At 46.0% G+C, this 24,431-nt stretch overlaps 1 protein-coding gene across 3 annotated transcripts in view; it reads left to right on the top strand.

Annotated features, from left to right (window-relative positions):
• Window positions 1-4,378: 4,378 nt before the first annotated feature.
• PMEPA1 (prostate transmembrane protein, androgen induced 1) overlaps window positions 4,379-24,431 on the top strand; it is an 89,242-nt gene continuing 69,189 nt past the window's right edge. The window contains exon 1 of one of the 3 annotated variants that reach the window (XM_083619137.1): window positions 4,379-4,613. Coding sequence is in view for 2 of the 3 variants with exons in the window: in XM_083619135.1 (XP_083475261.1) it covers window positions 12,850-12,952 (103 nt within the window). In the remaining variant the exon portion in view is untranslated. Of the gene's footprint in view, window positions 4,614-12,353; window positions 12,953-24,431 lie in introns of those variants that run through there. The other 2 variants (XM_083619135.1, XM_083619134.1) reach the window with 2 other exon arrangements.

Genomic DNA, 24,431 nt, shown 5'->3' with positions numbered 1-24,431 from the left:
TATGGTCTAAAGCTCAACATCAAAAAAACTAAGATCATGGCCACTGGGCCCATCACCTCCTGGCAAATAGAAGGGGAAGAAATGGAGGCAGTGAGAGATTTTACTTTCTTGGGCTCCATGATCACTGCAGATGGTGACAGCAGTCACGAAATTAAAAGACGCCTGCTTCTTGGGAGAAAAGCAATGACAAACCTAGACAGCATCCTAAAAAGCAGAGACATCACCTTGCCAACAAAGGTCCGTATAGTTAAAGCTATGGTTTTCCCAGTAGTGATGTATGGAAGTGAGAGCTGGACCATAAAGAAGGCTGATCGTCGAAGAATTGATGCTTTTGAATTATGGTGCTGGAGGAGACTCTTGAGAATCCCATGGACTGCAAGAAGATCAAACCTCTTCTTAAGGAAATCAGCCCTGAGTGCTCACTGGAAGGACAGATCCTGAAGCTGAGGCTCCAATGCTTTGGCCACCTCATGAGAAGAGAAGACTCCCTGGAAAAGACCCTGATGCTGGGAAAGATTGAGGGCACTAGTAGAAGGGGACGACAGAGGACAAGATGGTTGGATGGTGTTCTCAAAGCTACCAGCATGAGTTTGACCAAACTGTGGGAGGCAGTGGAAGACAGGAGTGCCTGGCGTGCTCTGGTCCATGGGGTCACGAAGGGTCAGACACAACTAAACGACTAAACAACAACAAGCAGTACCAACAAGTAACAGAAATAAAAAGTCAGAAACCCCACTGCGTACACAAACCTTTCTCCACACATAACTGGGGGGCTAAGTTCAATATGTATTAGAATAAGACACACAGAATTTTTCCTGTTGTGGTGCATAGGGGGAACTAATGTTTTTTTAACAGTGCAATACAATTCAGACTTTTGACTTCAAGTAGAAAAAACTGTGTACTTAGGACGGGGTTACTGGCGTGACTGCAGTTGTGTATTTGGAGGGCAAGAGATTAGAAATATGACAAGGATAGTAATGAATCATTCACGATCCTCTGATGGCCTTTATGGTTTCACAGGAAGCATCTAGAGTGGCTTTTTAAATATTCATTCTTAATTTGTGGTGCAGATGTGTCGGTAGATCTAAAGCCTAGATCTGGCAGTTCCATTTTAAACGGAGATAGAATTAAAACCCTGAATTTTGTAGACACGGCAGCAGGGTAAGAAGGCATCCGCTTTCAGTTGACAACCGTATTTCGTGAGAGATGGTTACCCGTGTGATGAAATAGTACAGGGGTCAGCATTCCTTACCACTCACTGGTCATTAGATGGGTGAAATTGGTTACTTTTCTCTCTCTCTGGAGAACTAGATAGGACTGAAGGAGGAAGTTGAGGAAAAGTGACCCTCTTTCCCTATTCCCTCAACCTCTGGGCTTTTCAAGGCTCGGTTGAATTCTGCATCTGGCTTTTACCCAGAACCCTTGGAAAAGCAAAGTCTGCAGACACACTTTCTCTCTTCCTGCCTCTTAGGAAGGGGAGGGAGTTAATTGGATGGGGGGGGGGAAATGGCCAGAAGGGGCAGTGTGCATGGCATCCCTCCCAAAATCCATATATGCCCCTGGGCCTAAAAATGTTGGCGAACCTTGGAATACTGTAATGTTCTCCATGTGGGGCTACGTAGCCCTGAAGACTGTTCAGAAACTGCACTGTAATAGAAAGCTATTGCCTAGCTATTGGTGAATGCCAGAAAGTCCACGGGCAGGTAGGGTCTCAGCCTGTATTCCAGGTAGAGCTGGTAGACAGCTGCCCTGGACACAGAACTGACCTGCGCCTCCATGGACAGCTGTGAGTCCAAAATGACTCCCAGGCTGCGCACCTGGTCCTTCAGAAGCACAGTTACCCCATTCAGGACCAGGGAGTCCTCCACACCCGCCCGCCCCCTGTCCCCCAGAAACAGTACTTCTGTCTTGTCAGGATTCAACCTCCATCTGTTAGCCGCCATCCATCCATTATGTAGATGGATTTGAGATTTTTGGTGATTAAGTGGTCTATAAATCCTGATAAATAAATATATACAGTGGCCCTGGTCATAGCTCAGTGGTAGAGCACATGTTCACTCTGTGTCAGCCCGCTGACATTCAACTAGGTCAGTGGTGTAGCAGCTGCTCTGCATGCCAAAGATCCCAGGTTCAATCCACAGCATTCGGTCCACTATATCTAAAGGAGCGTCTCCACCCCCATCGTTCTACCCGGACACTGAGGTCCAGCACCAAGGGCCTTCTGGCGGTTCCCTCACTGCGAGAAGCCAAGTTACAGGGAACCAGGCAGAGGGACTTCTCCGTAGTGGCACCCTCCCACCAGATGTCAAAGAGAACAACAACTACCAGACTTTTAGAAGACATCTGAAGGCAGCCCTGTTTAGGGAAGCTTTTAATGTTTGATGCATTACTGTATTTTAATAATTTGTTGGAAGCTGCCCAGGGTGGCTGGGGAAGCCCAGCAAGATGGGTGGGGTATAAATAATAACTTCTTCTTCTTCTTCTTCTTCTTCTTCTTCTTCTTCTTCTTCTTCTTCTTCTTCTTCTTTCCACATGTCTTCTCCCTGAAATCCTAGAGAGCTGATGTCAGAAAATAATGGTAGAAAATAATGAGCTTGATGGACCAATGGTCTTAGTATAAGGCAGCTTCCTATGTTCCTATGAAAGATACTGACATGTACATACTGTAGACTTTATCAGACGGTAACTAAGACATAAGATCAAACCGATCCATTCTTAAGGAAATCAGCCCTGAGTGCTCACTGGAAGGACAGATCGTGAAGCTGAGGCTCCAATACTTTGGCCACCTCATGAGAAGAGAAGACTCCCTGGAAAAGACCCTGATGCTGGGAAAGATGGAGGGCACAAGGAGAAGGGGACGACAGAAGATGAGATGGTTGGACAGTGTTCTCGAAGCTACCAGAATGAGTTTGACCAAACTGTGGGAGGCAGTGGAAGACAGGAGTGCCTGGCGTGCTCTGGTCCATGGGGTCACGAAGAGTCGGACACGACTAAACAACAACAACAACTAAGACATATGACATCTGCCTCTTCCACTCCTGGCAAGAAAAGGGAGGGAAAGCACAGAGGAGTAGCAGATTCTGAAATATGGTACTTTCACACCACCAGTCTGTTCAACTATTCTGTGTTTGGACACGTGAACTGTCTGAGATTGCTGCCTGCCAGTATCTGCTACCCAATGATTGTCCCACCACACCTGACAGAAGCACAGGAAATGTGGGTTTATCTTTCTCTGATGTCATAAAACAGCCCCTTCTTGAAATATTTCATCATCTTCCCAAGTCCAAACGTAGCAAAATTAGTCAAGAAGCGTTTTTGAACAGACCGGCTGTCTGAAATCGCTTATTGTCTAGATTTGTTACCCACAGACCAGTTGAAAATTGCTGAGGGTCTTGCCTGACCACTTAATGGCTTTTCTGCTTGTTGCAGCAACTGTAATGCGCTGGTGTAGATGCGGTATGACTTACAATAATGATGCAAACATTAAAACCAATATTAAAAAAATCAAAAGAAACTGAAAACCTAAAACCACATTCATAACGCACAAACACATATAAAGGTAATACAACACAAACCACTAAAAGACAAGCAAGCAAGAGGTCTGAATTAAGGGCCAAAAATCTGGGTAAAAAGAAACATAATATTTTTTTTTGTCTTGTGCCTAAAAATAGATAGATAGTGCCAGACATGCCTCCCTGTTGACAGCATTCCAGAAGTGAGGAGCTACCACTAAAAAGACCCATTTGGATCTTGTCACCTTCTGCACCTCCCTTGGTGGAAGATCACAGAGAAGGGCCTCAGATGGTGAATGCTGGGTCCAGGTTGGTTCATGTGGAAGAAATATGGTCCTTAAAAGAAAAGGAAAAGAAAACACTTCCCTGCTGCCACCTGAAAATTGAGGGATCAGGGCAATGTGGGAAGGGGAGAAAGTGGGGCGGGCGAAGAAGGTGTGAGGCAGGCATGGGCAGTGCCAGATTTGCGTATAAGCTAAACAAGCTATAGCTTAGGGCCCCACTCTCTTGGGGGCCCCCAAAAAAATTAAAGGAAGAAAACCCTGGATGTACATTTCCAAAATATGAGATAAAAATGAATAAAACAAAATCTACATACAGCAACAGCTGCAAATGGCTTTAGATATATATTAGGTCCATAAATTACCATATAGCATATATTCAACACAAAAAACAGCGACAATTTGTTGTTGACAAAAGACAGCTGGACATATAAAGGGCCCCATTCCCTTCAGTAGCTTAGGGCCTCATCAAACCTAAATCTGGCTCTGGCCATGGGCAAAAGGAAGCATAGTAACAGTGGTGGGGTGACCAGGGTGGGGCACGAGCTCCTCTCAAACATGGCAGTGCTCCTATTATTCTATTTTTCTTCTGCAGAGGTTGATGAAGCAGGAAGAAGGCTATATCTCAGTGGAAGTGCATCTGGGTTCAATCCCCAGAATCTCCAAATAAGACTGGGAAATGCTGCTGCCTGAACCTTTGGATTGCCACTGATTTAGGAGCAAGAGAGAGTCTGTAGCATGACCCGGACCTGTTTCACACGTAATAGCAACAAGGCCCTGCACAGAAGACGGAGAGGCCTTCTCGATGGTTAATGGCAAGGTTAGTGTAAGTAGGTCACCGTTTAATGGTTTCCGATGAAACGTGAGCAAATGTGTCTTGTTAACACAGTGACTTATTTATGACTCAGCCCCATACTGTAAGTGTGAAGACATGTGCTGGCGGTATATGAATTAATATGGTTTGGATTTCGCTCAGAACACGATTGCTCTAAGGTTCTAGCCTCGGGCTCTCTGGGCAGCCAATTGCTTTAAATTGCAAGCATAGCCGAGAGGTGAGGTGTCGGGTCAAAGCCAAGGACGAAGGCCAGGGAGGGGGGAAGGACAGGGTGCAGAGGGGGGAGAGAGTTTTGCATACAACGGAGCAGTGTGCTATAGCTCAGAGGAAAAGCAGCTGCTTTGAACACAGAAGGTCATGGGTTCAATTTGCCCCTACAGAGCTACTACCAGTCAGTGTCTAGACCAGGTACCCCAAACTTGGCCCTCCAGGTGTTTTGGGACTACAATTCCCATCATCCCTGACCACTGGTCCTGTTAGCTAGGGATGATGGGAGTTGTAGTCCCAAAACAGCTGGAGGGCCAAGTTTGGGGATGCCTGGTGTAGACAGTACTGAATGAAATAGACCAATGGTACAATTCAGTATAATTGGTGGCAATGGTCACAGAGGACAAGCCTGAAGAAACCATTTTGGGGAGCTGGCCCCAAACTGAAACAAATCCCTGTTCCCATTGTTCTTGGTAGATTTTCAACATGGCTTCCAAGAATTAGTAGTCCTGGGAAGTGGAGAACCAATGCAGAAAGAGAACACCAGCTTCCGTCTCTTGTCATGGGGATGTTTTTGGGGTGCCATAGATACAAGGGGACTAGCTGGATTTTTTGGCCCGGGTGACGCCACAGAAGGGTATCACTGAGGCTCCCAGCCTCTATGTGTGTGTACGCAAAGGTGTGTGGGCAGGATTTATTTTAGGAGGGCAGGCTTTATGCTGGGGGGGGGGGCAGAACCAAGCTATCTGCGACACAATTGGTCAGTTCAGTATTTTTATTTAGTTACTTGATTTGGGGAGGGCAGCTGCCCCCTCTGCCCATGGTGGTGTGTGCCAAACTGGGTACCTGACCCAGGTGAAATAAAGCCTAGTTTTTCCCCTGGGGGGGACCCTGCTACTTCAAGCACCTGAGGTTCTGGCATGCTGCAGGACTGACCCTGCCATTAGGCAGGGTGCAGCAACCACCTCAGACAGCAGATACTGAGGAGTGGTGAGAAGCTGTTGGGAGGACAGAGTTGTGCGCTCCTGTTTACAATGCTCTGTTCTCTGCCTGAAATGAATATGTCCAGTTAACCAGAGACGTTCCAAGACCTTTCATTGCCTGAGCCAGAGGATCCAAATATACCCCAACCGTTTTAATGACGAATCTTTCCACATTCGCTGGATGGCTCCAAGTTTTAGTTATTGTGTATTGTACACACTTTCTCTGCATTGTGCGTAATTTTGGTCACCTCTATCTGGTCTCCTCTTTCTCAGCCTTTTCTCTAAGTGAAAAAGCTCCAATACGTTGCAGGCTTTCAAGTCTCTCCAGCCCTGTGATCAGTTTGGTTGCCATTTTTCTGAACTCTGTTCACGGATTGGTTTTTTTTCTAGAAACATGGATGGAATTTGCCTAATGAACCCCATCAAGCGGAAGCCCTGTGCAAGGGCTTCTGCTTGTGCAAAAGGGCTTTCCCCCCTCTCTCCTCCCCCTGTGCCAACCACAGTTGGCTTGCCTGGGGGGGGGTCAGGAAAACCCCTAAAACTGAGCAGGTGGAGGGGGGGCATCATTCAGTCTGGAAAGCCGATATGCTTACACAGAGTATTTGTAATAGTGTGGCACTTAAGTCCACCCATAAACGGCAATTTTAAAAATAATAAATTTCAAATTCAAACATTTCCCATTTAAAAAAATCCAAACCTAGATTTCAAATTGGCATACTTGCATTGACAAATTTATGTCCCATTAATTCTCACTGTCCATAAGCTGGGAATGAGTTGGCATAGCATTGGTGGATGTGAGTGCCAACATTTTGCCTTAACTGCAAACAGTTGCTTTCGATTCCGTCGGTGTTCAGCTTTGCCGCAGAGGGATGGTGGAGGAACATCACCTGAGAGCCCGTTAAGAGTCACCTAGTAAGTTTCCCTCTTCGCTCTCTAGCCCTAAGATAATTCACAACCTTTCAGCTGCTAAGCTTCTTAAATCACATTTGTTCTCTGTGATACAAGACTTTTCGTCTCATCCCCACCGGATTATCAAGTATTGTTGAAGCTGGGCATAGACTGTCAGGTGGCAAAAGTGTGAAGATTAAACAATCTTCTGGGAGTCTGTTCATGTTCAAAAAAGCCTTTTCATCAGCGAGAGCCAGTTTCCAAACAAACTTGGGAGACTGTTAGAAACTTGTTTAATACTATTTTTAAATCCCATTTTCCACGGAAGGCAATGAAAGTTCACACTTAACATTAAGAAAGCTTGGTGCTTCATAATTTCCGTAGGCTTGCAAGTAATTTTGGGGTTTTTTTCATGCCATTTCATTATGAGCCCTTTAAAAAAAAAATCACCTTGTACTTTTGCACATTTGGCATTGTTGGTTCTCTAGGGGGAGAAGGAGCAAGATAAAGACCCTTTAACTATTTGCAAGCAGCAAATCATAGCTATGAAGAATTATGGAGGAGCCATTCCCTTCTTTTTACAAGAGAACCCAAAGCTGTCTTTATCTCTGAGTAACAGGATTTGCCAAGTATTTTAGCAGCTTGTTCGCACTTCTATGGCTGAGCTTGCATCAGCAATTTTTTTTATAATTATACATGCCTTTCTTCAGACAGGTTTATTTCTCAGCTAAGGGTGGACAGAAATAATTTTGGACTAAATCTTAGCGCAAAGATAGGCATCATTTCCAGGGTGATTTTATCCCGGGTGCACTTGTCTGCTAAGAGCAAGGTAACTGTGGTTTGCTTCTGTTGTTGTTTTTGTTTATTTTTTAAACTTACAAGAAGAGACTGGGTCTCTCTACAGTCTTTCTCTCCCCATGTCTCCAGCCAGCGATCTGTGGCTGTCACCAGGCTGTCACACAGCTCTACCACACATACACACCCAGAAAAAGCATTTTGGGACCCCATGCCAGTACTGGTCCCGGTAGTTTTCTGCCCCTAGCTTCCCTGACCAACCTGCACATTACACAGAACGAGCTGGTAGCCTGAGGCAGTAGAATTCTGGACTGCACCACCTAAAAAAACTGTAGGTGGGAGTTTGCATTTTTTTAAAAACGCACACCTATTTACACTACCATGTTATATATGTCTGCACGGAAGTAAGCCTTATTGAGACCAATGGTGGCTCATTTTCAGGTGAGTATGGGACTGCGCCCTTAAAAAAAACATCCTCACCTTAGCTGTCAACTTACAGATTTGAAAATAAGGGACCAGCAGCCTTGAAAATAAGGGACCAGCAGCCAAAATAAGGGACCTGCAGCCTCACCTGTTCCAGGCACTCCAGTCTTCCTGTCCTCCTGCAGTCTGGTCAAACTCATGCTGGTAGCTTCGAGAACACTGTCCAACCAACTTTGTAACCAGAGGTTCAACTGAATAGAATCTGAATCACATGCACCACAAGGCCTATGCAGCCTCAACTTAAGATGGCTCCCCAGCCTGGCTTTGCACTGCAAAGTTTGCAGCAGCATGTGCAACAAAATGGTGTCCAGCATTTAAAAAACCCCTCAGCTTGCATTAACTAGCCACACACACACAGCCTCCCCCCCTCCCACGAGATCTCCTTTCCTTTTCCCCCACCATGTGCCCCCGCTCCAGACAGAACTTTTCGCCGGCAAGGGTGAGTGGGCCGTCGACATATCCATCCGATTCTGATCCGAGCACTCAGCACAGGTATGTTCAACTTCTGAGCCCCTCTGAGCCAAAGGCAGAAAGCCCAGCCAGCAGCCAAACGAAGCCTCAAGAAAAACCACTGTCACCTCTCCGCTGGGAAGCGCTGAGCAAAGGTGAGTCCCCAGGGAACGCAGCCGATTTGATCAGCACAAGGCATGCAAGCTCCACCCCCCCAGTCATTCTTAGACTTCTTATTGGGTGAGCAACACAGCCAAGCAACACAGTTGGAGCCTCCCTCCTCCCTGGCCGGCAGGGAGGGAGGGAGAGGAGCTGCTTCCTTTGAAATTTAAGGGACATCATTTAAGGGACATGTAAGGGACATCCATCAATAAGGGACAGCAGCGGGACATGGCGCTGGAATAAGGGACTGTCCCTTCAGATAAGGGACAGTTGACAGCTATGATCCTCACATATAGTAAATATCAGGGGAAATGTTATGAATACTAAATTAAAAATACTATTAATAATTGTTTTTTTATTTGTACCTCATCCATCTGACTGGATTGCCCCAGCCACTCTGGGTGGCTTCCAAAAGGTGTTGGTGGTGGTGGTTGTTACTTATACCGCTTTTCCCAGGGCATCCAACCGTTATCTACTATATATTTTGCAAGTTTGTTTGTCTGTTCCCTATGCATTTAGGCAACTCTTAAGATAATTGTCACCAAATTTTGCATAATGGTTCCTGAGATCAAGAGCAGGTTGCTATCTTAAGTTTGGATACAAATGGACCCCATTTTGAATGAAGATGACAGGCTGAACCTTTCAAAACAGTACCGATTTGGGGGGGTTGGGGGGTTCTTAGTTTTCCAAGCAATGCTGAGCATGTGGCTGCTAGTTATAAATAAAACGATATAATCACACCATTATAAACTTTCAGACCACTCAAAACAATTCAGAACACACACGCAGGGAGATTCAAAAATATGACATCTCATCTGTTCATCCCAGAATTCTACCACTCCAGTCTATCCGCTCATTCTACTTCAGGCATAGATTGGCTCTCACATATTACCCAAAGTGCTGTAGGGTGACCCAATGCTGTTGACAACAGCTGGACTTTAGCCCATCACTTGTAACTGTTGTGCTAGATAGGAGTTTCCGGTGTGCTACAAAGTGTGCTAGCTGGCCACTGTGAATTAAATTTACAATCCTTCTGATATTTGCCAGCCAGGCATACCTACATAGTTGGCCCATTGCTAACTGTCTTAGAAAACGGATCTCTCAATGTTCCATGCTGTTGGAACTCTGAACATTTGACTTGCATGTTGCTTGTGAGTTGTTGTATGACAAAAAAAAAAAATATGCACACATTTATGGCATCCAAATATGAAAATGTGATTCCTAGGCTACAGAGAAATGCATACTTTATAATTTGAAGAGCTCAAAATTCTTTTTGAAAGATGAGACATTTTAAGAGGTCCTCTTGCCCTCATTACAAGGGATGCGGGTGGCACTGTGGGTTAAACCACAGAGCCTAGGACTTGCCGATCAGAAAGTCGGCGGTTTGAATCCCCACGACGGGGTGAGCTCCCGTTGCTCGGTCCCTGCTCCTGCCAACCTAGCAGTTCGAAAGTACGTCAAAGTGCAAGTAGATAAATAGGTACCGCTCCAGCAGGAAGGTAAACGGCATTTCCGTGCGCTTCTCTGGTTCGCCAGAAGCGGCTTAGTCATGCTGGCCATATGACCCGGAAGCTGTGGACAAACGCCTGCTCCCTCGGCCAATAAAGCGAGATGAGCGCCGCAACCCAAGTCGGTCACGACTGGACGTAAAGGTCAGGGGTCCCTTTACCTTTACTTGCCCTCATTAATCATACTCCGATGTCTTGTAAGGGGCATGATGCAAGTTTTTACAGCAAAGAGTCATGCAGCAGCATAAAACGAATGCACATACCATGACATGCGCTTTCATTCAGCTTTTCACTCACTCAGTCTTGATGCCAAACATAGGAAGCTGCCTGACACCAAGTCAGATTAATGATCCCTCTGTCCTCACTGACTGGCAGTAGCTCTACGGAGTTTCAGGCAGAGGTCTCTCTCAGCCCTACCAGTGACGGAATACCAAGGATTGAACCTGAGACCTTCTGCATGCAAAGCCAGTACTTTGAATTGGCAGCCAGGGCAGTCTGGCCAGGATTAGTGTAATATGCTCATCTAGACTGTCTTGCCCGAGTGAGCAACCTGGCTGCTGAATTCTGCACCAGCTGAAGTTTCCTAACCATCTTCAGAGGCAGCGTTGCATTAATTTAACACACATGGCTTCCCCCAAAGAACCCTGGGAATTGTAGTTTCCCCATAACAAAGCACTACAGCCCCCAGCACCTTTAGCAAACTGAAGTTCCCAGGATCCTTTGGAGGAAGGCTTGTGCTTTAAAGGTGTGTTGAGTATGTACTTTAAATGTATGCTGGGGGGGGGGTTCTTTTGTGGGGGAAGAAAGATACAGGACCTGCAGTCAGTTAAAGGGTGCCTTTCCAAGGAGCAAAAGGAACAGCTAGAGTTGAGCGGGATCAAGGCTTTTATAAGGACAAGTGCAACTGGATCCGCAGGGGGACAGGTCGCTAGTGCAATATTTATCTACCCCCCTTTCTTCTGCACCCGTCCTTTTTTTATTACTGAAAGGGCCATGATGCCCGTTGACTCATCACAACTGAACCTATTTCGGGATTCTTTTCCCCTCCCCTCCCTTGCAAATGAAACCCAGCCGACGGAGGTTGCCCATCCGAAGAGCCTCGCTTGCTACTGCTGCAATAGCCCTAGCCCCATACCCATTTTCCAGAAGGTAGGGACGCAGGTGGCACTGTGGGTTGAACCACAGAGTCTAGGACTTGCCGATCAGAAGGTCGGCGGTTTGAATCCCCGCGACGGGATGAGCTCCCGGTGCTTGGTCCCTGCTCCTGCCAACCTAGCATTTCGAAAGCACATCAAAGTGCAAGTAGATAAATAGGTACCACTCCGGCGGGAAGGTAAATGGCGTTTCCATGCGCTGCTCTGGTTCGCCAGAAGCGGCTTAGTCATGCTGGCCACATGACCTGGAAGCTGTACGCCGGCTCCCTCGGCCAATAAAGCGAGATGAGCGCCCGACCCCAGAGTCAGCCACGACTGGACCTAATGGTCAGGGGTCCCTTTACCTTAGCTCAATGGAACTGATTTCTGAGAAGACAAGGATAGGATGTATAGGGGCCATGTCGCTCTAAGACACGCACAGGCTCGCTCGCTCCAGCTCAGTCCGGATGGAAACCAGCTTCATTAACATAAACTAAGAAGAGGTGCAAAAAAACCCCCCAAAAATCACTTTGCAGAGGATCCCCAATTTCCGGGCATGGTCAGCTCTTGCAAACCGCTCACATCACTTAGCAATATATTAACTGTGCCTCCTTGACGCCGGGGGTGAGCACTTGGAGCACCTTAAGAAAGCCTCGTCCGCCGCTCACAAATAAGGACCTTATCGCTGCTCTACCAGCGAGGAGCCCATCTCCCTCTGTCGGTTCCTCGGAGAAGCACCTTCCGAAGGGGAAAAGCTCGGCGCACGTTTGCCTTTAAGAGGCGGAGCGCCGAGCCTTGGAGGAGGGCGGGGCTGAAAGGCAAACGCCGCCTGCGATTGGGTAGCAGGCCCTGTCGCTCCCGCGCCTCCTCCCTCCCTCCGCCCACCTCCCCCGCCCGCCCTCGCCTCTTCCCTTACGGCTCCCTCCGCCCTCTCCCCTCGCTCTGCGCCGCTCGCGCCCCGCCCGCTGGAAAGGGCAGCACCAGTCTAGCGCTGACGTCACCCCGTCTGTCTGCTCTCCCCCCTCCTCTTTCCCCTATGAAACTGGATCTCCTTGGACTTGAATGAGGAGCAAAGGGCGGGGGCGGGGGGGTTGGAGGAGGAGGAGCAGCAGGAGGAGGAGGAGGAGTGCGGGGGGGGGAGAAGAGGAGGAGGAGGAGGGAGTTACTAAGATCTTGCCTGGGCAGGCGAGAGAAAGAGGGAGGCACACACCGAGAGAAACAAAGTAGCAAGTCCCTTTCCCACCCGGCTCTGTCCGCGAACTTCTGGGGCTGGGGGGCAATGGAGGGGAGGGGGCCAGCCGCAGAGCTGAGAGCTGAGATCTCCTCTCTCTAGTGCTCCCCATTTCCCCCCCTAAACTTGAATCCCTCCCCCCCGCACCCTGTGAAATTTATTTTTGGAGGGTGCGTGTCCCCCACCCCCATTCCTTCCTTCCTTCCTCTCCAAAGGTTTTTTTTTAAATCAATTATATTTGCCCCCCTCCCATTCCCTCCCCCCCACTACTACTCTTCTTCCGCCGCCGAACCCCTCGAAGGAAGATCCCGTCTTTATGTTGTGCTGCCCGGAGAGACCCCTGAAGTCTTCCCGTCCTTTGTTTCTCCGCTTCTTTTTTAAATGTATAACTTGATGGGTCTCAACAGCACAACCGGAGCCAGCCAGCCCAATGTCTCCTGTACATGCAACTGCAAACGGTCTTTGTTTCAGAGTATGGAGATCAGTAAGTACTTCTTTCCCATTCTGTATCTCTCTTTCTGTATTTGCATGTGTGCAAAAACTCTCCTCCTGTCGCCTTGTTTGGGGCCGGAGAGAGAAGCGGCGTCTCGGACTCCTCGCTCGCCTTTGCTGGGTTCCCAAACGCGGCGCCTTCTCTGGGCTTTGGGCGATTATTTCATTTCGCGCTGCAAAAAAATCGAAGGATTGGGTTGTTGTTGTTGTGTTTTTTGAAAACAAGATATTTTAAGACTTGCGGGTATGTTCTGTTTCCCCACTTAGTGTGTGTGTTCGGGTCCCCCAAAGTTTTATTTTCCTTTATTCAATTGCAAAAAAAAAAAAAAAAAGAAATCCCCCCCCCCGTAACGTGCCTCACTGCACAATTTTCCAGCTTCCCAAAAATGCGATTTGGAGACCCTCTCCCGGGGACCTCAAAAGAGTTGCTTTCTCGCGTCCCGGAGTTGGCTGGCTTTTGGCTTCTTTTCTCCCGGATCTGAACTTCAACTCGACATCTTTTCCTCCCGTCTTAACGTTGCCCTTCTCCTTTGGCCGGCGGCGGGGCGGGACGGTGCGAGGCTCCCGGGGAGGGGAAGGGGACGCCGGCTGGATGGGGTGAGGGGGGTGGGCGGCGAGAGACCCGAAAGGAGACCCGGGGTGGGGAGTCGTTGCAATATTGATCCGCGCGTTCCGCGTGCGTAAAGCCCACCTCCGGAGTGGTGCGGACGGCGGAGCAGCCTCTTCTCCGGCTTTGGCGAGGGCGGCGCGGCCGGGTCTCCCCTTCGGAGAGAGGCGAAGGGGGCCGGGGAGGAGCGAAGTGGCCGCGCGATCCCAGCCAGTGAGCTCCATCGCCCCTAGGAGCTTTTGTCTGCTTCCTAAGCCAGACGGTGAAACAGCCTGTTCAGGCTATTTAAAGCACATGCTCGGCTGGAGAATCCAGCAAGCAACCCCGGGAGCCCTTTCCTCCCAGAACAACACACCGACGCGCTCCGCTTTCTTATGACCGCCGTGGCTGCCCTGCGGTTTATTGCCCTGCTGCAATCCGCTGCAGATCGGGACCCCTTTTCTCTCCCCCTCGCCCCAATCACACACACACGGTCCTCACATCCCCGTTTCTCTTCTCCAAACCCCCCTAAGCTTTGAGCCCGTTTCCTTCCTCCGGTTGCATTTGTGCATTTGGCACCCGCCTTTTGCAACGATTCGGAAGGCTCTTTCGGGAGACCCTTTGAAAAGGAAGGAAGGAAAAACAAGATTAGACCGTATCATAATGGAGGGCCGGTCAAAGCGGCTGAGCATTGTAGCTAAATAGAGCTCCCGTGTCGAGTAGCAGTCTACCTCAGGCTACCAGGTGCTTGTGTTCTGCATGCGACTTTGCCAGTGAGAGGGTAACTGTACGTGGTTTGGAAACAGAATACTGGGGGGGGGGTTAAGATGGACCTTTTTGGTCTGATCCAGCAGGACGCAGAACTCTCATATACCGGTTCCGGCTCCAAAATGTTTAATCTGCTGCTGTGATGCCTTTTGAACCACAGCAGAGGACGGTGGTGAATTAGCAACGTTAGTGGAACGGTGCAGCGGCACACCCCGCCATGAAATTACAGGATAATAGTTCAGCAATTAAGTTGTCTCATCACCTAGTCCTGTGTGTGTGTGTGTGTGTGTGTGTGTGTGTGTGTGTGTGGTAAGAATGCAAATATTATGTCCAGCGAACTAGAATTTGTGCCTATAAATAGTAATCGCTAGGTCTGAGAAGTAGATTACATCTCTGTCTAGCCTTTAGAAAGGGTAAGTCAGACAAAGTTGCCTCCCCCCCCACCACTCCCTGAGTGTCTCTGTCTATAAAGTGCCTATAAAGCTGGCTAACTAAATGTGTTGTCTAAGAGCCAGTGATACCAAATGAAATAGCATGATTTCTGCCCCTGTATTTATGGACTAGGTACCTTAAAGTATCTCAGAGAGAGGTGGCAGTTTTCAAAAGAATCTTTTTATAATGTTCCTGGGTGGGAGAAGCGAACTAAATCACTAAGCAGTAAAATACAGTCTGGGATTGTCCTTACCACTCTGCAATGTTACACTCAAGAGCTAAACTCTCTAATGTTAGGAGACGCCCAGGTCCGGAATATTTTTGACAGTTCCACTTTTGTGATGATTACCACCTCCCCCTCTGTTGTTGTTGTTTTTTTGGCAAGTGTTTGGTTTTTTAAAAAAGAAAAAATCACAGAACTTGTTCAAAAGATCCAAGCAGCACATGATCCTGATATCCTCATTACTGGTGAATGTGCCTGTGCCCTTGGTGGTAAGCTAGCTAGACTCCCAGACAGCGCAGGTCATTTTCCTAATAATGATTGTGGGAGGGGTCTTTCTCCTCCTATTGGAGGTGTAGGCTGAAACGGTTTCCGTAAATTAAAAAGATCAATGTCCATAGAAAATTTGATTATCTCTCTTAATACCGCAGCAATTAAGATGGATTCTCCACCGCCCACCTCCCAAATCTCATTCCTGATCTTTAAACTGGGGGTTTGGACTATTCACCTGCTGGAAAATTCCCAGCTCATAAAAAAATATGTGTGGGACTTAAGTCTACTGTGTAACAGGATGCCAGATCCCCATGTCCCTCAATGCATGGTTTCTTCTTCTTTCTGTCTCAAATTCATCACTTTTATTTTCAGTCCCTTACTCTCTCAGCTAATCAGCCATAATGATGTTTTGGCTGACATGGAGGCAGTCTTGTTAATTTACTTGTCTGCTGATCCAAATAGAGTTCATTTCTCACCTCTGAAGTAGTGATACCCAGGGCAATTTGACCTGCAAGGGTTAGCATCAGTACTAACTGCATTCAAAATACAAAATATATATACATTCTTTAGTTCTTTAGAGGCCAAAGTGAAATGAGGAAGGGAATATCCCAGGAAACTTATTTTGATGGGCAGTTTCTTTAAAAACATTTGTGTAGGAATTAAATCACCTGTGACATTTTCTCCTTTTTGTTGTTTGTTAGTAACCCTAGACTGGCTCAAAAGGAAAAGTCTTATTTTAAAAACTTAACATGTTCTGTCTAGATATTCAGACTGTTCAGAAACCTGACAGTTATATGGACAATAAATCCATATGTGTTATGGATTTATTTATTTTTTAGGGCTAGAATCTGCTTTCATTTTAAACTGTATGGGACTTTGCCTCTGGGAGTTATTGGCAAAATATAAGTGGGCTGCAATTTGCACATACTGTATTCCATGCTTGCTTGGGAGTAAGCCCCATCAAAATCATTTGGACCTACTTCCAAATATCTTGCATCAATCTTAAAATCTTGTAAAGCATGTTACAGTAGTCAGGCTATGGTGTTCCTAAAAAAGCGAATTTCCATTTTTATAACAAAACATACAGCTGTATGGAAGGTAATGGGACGACTACCTATTAATGCCAATATATTAGAACACCTAGCTTTTTCTGCTATTTCTGGGCTCCTAACAGCAGCATATACTACTTGAGAGTTTAACTGATTAGGTCTGAAAATTCTTAAGCTATATTTTGCTATTTTGAGAAACCTGGCATGCTTCTCTGCACTTGGAACTCAAACAGGACTTAATCATTGATTCCATATAAAACCAAACATTCATATATTTTAGTACAAAGCTGATTTGCCTGGTTATCTTAACATTATTACTGAATCTAATCTATCTTGATTTGAGCAAACTCCATACTGCAGATAATATGGGTAGTTTTTTTGTGATTCTCTCATTTGACACAAAAAATGAATGGACTTCCAAACCCATCTTCCCCACCCTACATCTGAGAAAGTAAAACTTTTTATTTTAATTGATAGTCACTGGAAAAAGTATAGAAATTGGTATAACAAAAAAAGGGGGGAGATAAGTATCTGCTCTCAACATTCTGCTGGAAGAGAAAGTCTCATATGACACACAGGAAAAGTTTCCTGTTTGGAACAATTTGTTCTCTTTCAAATGATTCCTTGGCACTTTGAAGATAGAGCTCAGTTTACAATGTTATTCAATATATGAATTTTCAATATTCCTTTTGCTTTTTGTCTTGGTGAATTAGTCTGTGGGTAAAAAGCTATGAATAACGAGGTAGGGATCCGTTAAGGAGTGTCTGCTTTACTCAACAGTACTATGCACTTATATGAGAGTAAGCCCTGTGAATAACTAGTGGGACCTCTGGGGAATAAAAGTTCATAGAGTTGAGCTGCACATTGGCTCTCTTAAGAAGAGTGCAACCACTTACTCAGAAGTGAGCCTCATTGACTTCAATGGGGGACTTACTCCCAGGTAAGTATGAACAAGAAGCACTGCCTGCTTCTAACACAGCTTGCTGAATCACAATGACAATATCATCTGATATTGTGGAACCCAAACTATTAAAAGCTTTTAACTCTTCTTGAACTAGTGATTAATGTGAGGTGTCTCTTTAGGGACTTAAATACCTACCCCAGGAGAGGATTTTTTTCACCTGTTCAATGATTGAATGCATGTAGTCATTGGTACCATTTTTTTTTACCCCAGATCCATTAATCTAAAATACTCCTACACCCAGGTTTCTTATCCCACCTCAAAGAAGAATTAAAACCCCTTCCCCACTCTTAGGCATTCATTGGAAAGAGTAGTGAAAAGGCTATTTGATTCCTTGTAAAGCTAAGAGCCCAAGTGTGTTAAGAGGTAACTGAGCCACGCTGAATAATCCTGGGCATGAATTATCTAGCTGCAAGCACCTTTCGATGAGATGCTGACTTGTAGTTCTGCAAACTGATGGAAGGTGGAGGATTCCACAGTGGGGAATGAAATATTCTTTTTAAAATGCTCATCTTTACTGTATATGCATGTTAATCCACACTTAGGTTAATTTTGAAGATTTGGGGGGATCTTTGCCTACAAGATCTGATTTGAAATAGAGGAGGAACTTGGTTCCTGCACTTCAGCCCTGGATTAGGATTACAGCGTGTCTGTTTTCTGCCTTCCTCTCTCTCTCCCCCCCCCTCTCCCCCTCTTCCAAGTTCAAAGTCTTGACTACTCTGACCCACCGTAGCAACCATTCACCGTGACACTCTATGAGACAGCCAGACATCCCCGATGTGGTCCTAATCAGTCAGACGGAGTGAAATGAGGTCAAGGGAGATCGCACTGTTGGCTGCGTTTTGTAAATAACAAATCATTCGGATCGGCAGAGTAACGTCGCACTCTTCATTCATCTGCTGCGATCATTTCTATAAAACAGTTAATTCTGCTCGGTGTTGTCAATGGGTTTGTTTTCCCGGGGGTTAAAGAAGCGTGTGTGTTGTTGAAAGGTAGTTTGTGAGGCCTGGGTAAAGCAGAGCTGCAAATCCGTAACAATTTAGCCTTCCTGCATTCTGCCTCGGTTTCTCTGGGCGGTATTGGAGACTTCTGACCTTTTTAAGTTCATCAGGTTTTGGTAACAGGTGGTCCTGTCTGTCTGGGTACCCCAATGTGATGTTGTCTAAGGGTACTGGGGGATGGGGAGGCATCCTATACTCTTTATGTGCTGCTGTAATGTTTGCAGGCACAAATTCAGAAGAATTAAATGACTGCTCATGGTATAAAGCAGGGATGAAGGAACCTGTGGCTCTGCAGGTACTGGACTCCATCTCCCATCAGTCCCTGCCAGCTTGGCCAATTGCCAGGGGTGATGGGAGTTGTAGTTGAGCAACATCCAAAGGACCACAGCTTCCCCACCCCTGGCATAAATGAACTAACCGTATCCCCAACTGTTGTCTCCATTCATACTTTTCCCATTTCATTATAGCTGCTTGCCTTTAGTAACTTAGGGATATTACACTAGAAGCATACAGCCAAATAACTGGATGACTGGTCCAAAACAGAAGTGAAATTCAGTTTTGCCCTTTGCCTTCCGCATCCCAAAAGTACTTGCGCTCCCTTGCGTTTTGGCCTCATCAGGGTTGCCGGGACACCATGCCACAGTGATAGGAGAAGCTCAAATGGTACAATTTCCTTCTCAGGTCTAGACAGGAGACTTGCTATGTTCCCCACAGTCCTCGGCCCCTTTTTGCCTACTCACATCCTTCATATCAGTAATATACACAGCTCCAATTCTATTTTCATCTGAGCTCTTCCTTTTTTAAGTTCCATGTTACCACCACTCCTTGCTTTCTCTGGTTCCTGCTTTTCAAAGCGTTCTTTCCATTGTCCAATTTCCTTTAGCTGCTCTGTCTCTTACCCAGCCTCCCTAACACTCCTCTTCCTCTCTTGCTCACAATATAAGGCCCCTCCTGACTGTAAGCATTCTGACATCCCTTCAGAGCTCCCTCTCTGCCTCCCCCTTTAAAAGTCCCGTTTCTCCTCTATTCTTTTCTGCAGACTTCCTTCTTCACTAACCCTCCTTTCTCATCTCTGACCTCTATCTCCCTTGGCTTTTCTGTGTCCTGGGACCTCTTCCTGGTCTTCTACCCCACGAGGTTTTAACCTAAAATGACAATGTTCCCTTCTCTCACAGAAGCTGGAGTACAACTGGTTCAGTTTCAAGAGCAACCGAACACACCACGCAGCTTCACCAGCTCAGCCTTTTGGTGCTGGAAGCTTCACCACCACAAACACAATAGAATATCAATTGGTTCTCTTAATAGAGTAGGGAGAATACAGTCTCTATCATTGTTGTTTTGTTTACTCTTTCCAAAATCTCAGGAAGCAAGCCATATATATATATAGCAGATAGCAACTCTATTCTGACAACCATTCTGCATTTAGTGAATGCATGTGGGTCAATCCCAATAGCTTGATTTAATTAAAGAGGAGGATCTAGGGCTCAGTTCCCTGACATGTGGACATGGGTGATGATGCATGTTTAGAAGCAATACATGAATAAGCCACCTTCTCCTGATATGGCCATGAGAGGGAGATCAGAAACTTCCGTTTTAACTAACTGCAGTTTAGTGTTACGACTGAACCTAGGCAAACTGTGGTTAGTCTTGGCTTTGGTTTACTCAGACAATCAAACTTCAAACCGTGGTTTATGAAGCTGGCTTGTTTCAATAAACAGGGTGTGGTTAATATATGCCTTTCCAAAAGCTATTGGACCACAGCTCTCATAATCCCTGACCATCGGTCACGCCTAACAATAGTTTAGGCCATATTGGATCACAGCCTCAGATGCAATGCTAAAGTTTGGCCAATTGAAAGTGGAAGCGAAAGCTTCCTATCTCTGTCTCTGTAGCCACACAGACGGAAAGAAGTGGGGAGTGCCCTGTGTTCATTCAGTAAGGCTAAACCATAGTTTAGCATTATGTCGTAACAAGGCCAGTGACATTACTGGGTTACGTGAACTGCTTCGGCATTTAGCGGTGTGTCCAAATTAGGCTATTGTGTTTCAGAGCAAAGCCTTACAGCTTCTCAAGGTCTTTTCTGAGCCCTGATTACATACATAGAGTTGTGCTTAGGGTATTCTGTGTTGCTTGTAAGATCCTGAGATAGCTGTTCTGGAGCAGATGCACATCAGCAGTTTTTCTGTGGTCAAATATTAATTTCTTCCTCAAGACCTCAAGCAATGTCTTTATACCTTTGCACTCTCTCTCTTCAACTGTGCTTGCTGTTTTGATTAGCAGGAAGCAGGAAGTTGAAGGGTTGCTAACCTGAGGGACCTGTCTAGGTGAATAGGCCCAGGGTGCTTTTTAGAGAGAGCACCGTACATTAAATTCCCCTTGATACACATGTGCCTATAGTGGTAGATCTTCAGTGGGTTCCTGAACATATATGTAGTATATATTGAAGAGACTCATGAATTGCTAGCTAGTTGATAGCAGTTCAGGCTCCACTGAAATCTGTGGGGATCTGCTATGGGCTACAATGGGGTCAGAAACAAATCCCATACCAGATATCAGCAGTGTGGAAGTAAAAAACAAGTCAATATTGCTGAAAATAACTGTATCAAAGAACAGCCTGTGCCACAAATACTCATTCAGGCAAAAAGAAGAAGAAATCCTTATTACAGATTTTCAACTTCTAGGATGAGATTGATCTGCAGCAGACCGATAGTACAACTTTCAGTCTTCGATTTGTCTCCTAACTTGCTTAAAGCGTTCCAAATTTAAATCCTGCTCATTGGACCTGGACTAAGTCATTTCTGGAAATGAGACACTGGGCCAGAGACACTGGGATTGATTCCGATGGGCTTTTGTGGGACAGCTCAGAACAACCAAAGAGGAATACAGACAGCCATTTGCATATACATGGGGGAACTGGTGCTGCCATGCTCTGTACGCATCAGAGATTAGGAATAGCACATAGCAGGGACGTGTCAAAATGCTTTTCACTGCAGTCGACAGCACATCTGACCAGCATCACGCATGGTCACGAGTACAGCCTGGTAGGTTATCAGTTGTCGGGCAAATGGTAAGCTATACTTCTTACCCAAGTTGTGGTTTTAGATAGGGATAGGGTTGTCTCAAAAGATTAACCCAACAGTGAAATAGTTGTGCTTTGGAATAACCCACTGATTTAGAGCTGGAAATGAAGCCGAGTTAGTTTATCAGACTGAGGCTGAGCTTAGTAACCAACCACCACCATCAAAGTTCTTGGTTTTCTTTCTATCTCTTTGTTCAGTGTTCTGTCCCTATTTTGTTCTAGTTGTGCTTCTCTGACGCACATGTACCTCTGGCCTTCAGAATGGAACATAGCCTGACTTGGTATATATCTATCCATTTAGCCTATTATTGTCTATCTTGACCAGCAACAGCTCCAGCTCCTTCCTTTCATGCTACCTGATCCTTTTATCTGGTGTACCTGTTACCGGGTTTCTTCCCGTTCCAAGAATCTTCTGAGTTCCTTCTGACCTGCTTGACCATTGCATAGTTTTTCACCTACATCAGGAGGACAACTCCCTTTTGGCTCACCTGCATCAGAATTCAGGGTCGGTTCCCACTTCTGGCATAAAAAGGAATCCCATTCCCTTGCAGTATTGCCTTGTGCTTTATTTCTATGGCTTCTCAAGGGCAATAGTTTGTATGTTGCTGTTACTGATGTTACATAGTGCAGCACTCACATATTTTGGCATGCAACCTCGTCGCTTGATTGCAACAAGTAGGGACGGCTTACATGTGTAGACATCTGTCAGTGACAAAACATGACAAGCTGAGCATCCGTACATCACCTCGGGCCAAATGCCTTTCTAATAGAGGCATCTCGCATAGTTAACTGCAGTGTATAGCGCTGAGTAATCAAAAGGCATCAGGAAGCATGCACTTCTGTCAACCAATCAACTTTTATCACACAGTTAAGAGACCTTCTAGGTACATGTATGTGTGAGTCAAGCCTAAGGCTACTTTGGTTGAAAGTGGTTTGGATAGCTCTTTGATTAGTACTTTGGTTCTAAACACCTTTATATGCATTTCCCATGACACACTGTAAAGTTAAGGTGTTAGTATGAGTGTGCCTGCAGATTTGCAGAATGTATGATCGATAAAGAATGGTAAATGCAGGTTTTGTAAATACCCCAGTCTTTCTTCTAGGTTGATACTCTTTTGAACATTGTGATGTTGACATAAGAACAGGACCTGGGACCTGGGCACAAGATCATTCTCCCCTCCTAGGGTTTCCAGCAACTGGTACAGGCAGCGACTGTTTTAGGCGTGTCCAATGTGTGTACGACTGCTCACACGCTCAATACGCCAAACTCAGAAGTGACCCAGAAAATCCCAAAAATGAGCGGAGCAGGGTAGGGTGGAATGGGGTGTTTACAGGCTTTTTCAGTGGTGTTTCAAATGTACACAAATATATATTTGTATAATGGCATTACGGTATCCGCAGTTTAATTCATTGGTAGCGTTCTATGGGGGGAGGAGAGGGGGAGTGTATTCAGCCCTGTGCCCCTGTCACTATCACCCTCTATGAATGTCTGGACTGGGGTGGGGAGTGAAAGTCTGAAGCAAGGAACATCTTGTACTCCTGGAGGCTCCCTGCACGTTTTGGATTTGGATCTCTGGAAGATCCGTTTTCAAAATCACACGGGAGCCTCCACGTAAATGAGGCTCCCTGTTTCAGAAATTTCTTCAACTTGCGGAGGTTCACGGAAACAGAAGTTTAGCAAAGTCATCCCCGCTTTCCTCTATATGACTCATGTAGGGAATGGATGCCTGAAGAGGGCTACTGTCTGCTATGAACATTAAGTGTAATGGTTGCTTGTCATTATAATTTAGTTTCTTGCACAATGTTATTGGTTGGAATAAGCCTTCTGGGTGTGAATACTGTTAACATTTAGAAGCTAAGACAGCAGTTTACAGGGCAAGTTTACAGGTTACAGGTTAAAATTTAGAAGCTAAGACAGCAGCTTACAGGGCAAGTTTCCCCCCCTTTTCTTTTAAAGGGTTGGTTTCCCCCCAGTAATTGCACTTATTTGTGAAACATTCCTTAATAGCACAAGGGCAGAAGTTTTAGGATCCTGCTCCATGGAGTCATCTTGACATTATGCTTTGTGAGCTAAATTGCCTCTGGCCAGGTTGCAGAATTGGTTAACAAGGATTTCTTTTCAGTGGAAAAAGAACCATCGGACTATGTGTGTGCTCATATGAGTTGTGTGTATATTGGGTTTTTCTTTTATGTTCTGTTTAAAAACAACACTGTGATTTTAACTGGCTTACAGCACAATCTAAACCCAAGATCCACCAGGAAGACAGAGTTTGAATTTGGAAGTTCTTGGGTTATCATGGCTGAGCCAGGACTAGGTGGGTATAAGTCCCTCAGCTGGGGCTCAGCTGGCAGAACTTTGCTGGCATAAGTTCCCCAAAAGGGGGCATGGCAGGGGTTAGGGAAGGAGAGACTTGTGTCTATTGCAAACCCAGTTCAACTTGGCCTCAAAACTTGAACCTACAATCACTTGCCATTTCAGCCAGCTGTAGCCTCTCCCAGAGGTTCCTGAACAGAGTTTGGAACAGGGCAAGTTACACCAGTGTAAACCATGCTGGCCTAAGTTACTTTGGCATCTTAATACTCAGGATCCCTGTGTTAGTTGCTTACATGGCTCTAAGTCACTCTTGCTTTCCACAGAGATAACCACAGCTGTGGGGCAAGAGAAAACTAGTTCACAGGCGTGAGACAAGGAAGGAGCACGCTCAAGACATGTTTCCGGAAACAACAGCACTTGAATGTTCTATACGGTCTAGGAAGAAATATGTACATGGCCAATATAAGAAGTGTGAAGCATTCCCAGAACAACAGCTAACAGTCGCATTGGTGCGATCTTCTCTGGTCCAACTTATTTCCTCTGTGTCATTTTATTTGTGATGGCCAGTTCACAGAGGAAAGTGGTCACTTCATGCTGCAGTCAGTAGGTGATGTGCAAGGTGCAACAGGAGTGTTACCTTGCTGAAAGGTATCTAGATCTCCTGCAACAACCAAGGGAGCATTTACTGCATGCAGAAAAGTCCCCATCAAGTTGTGCTAAGACTTTGGAACAAGACCCGGTGCGAGGCCTCATATGTATTTAGCGTATGGGCAATCGAAAGCCCGCTA

The sequence above is a fragment of the Podarcis filfolensis genome (genome assembly GCF_964270895.1).
Source record: "Podarcis filfolensis genome assembly, chromosome: 6".
NCBI classification, from domain to species: Eukaryota; Metazoa; Chordata; class Lepidosauria; order Squamata; family Lacertidae; genus Podarcis; species Podarcis filfolensis.
The sequence above is the reverse complement of the archived record's forward strand: the minus strand, read 5'-3'. Positions and strand labels throughout refer to the sequence as shown.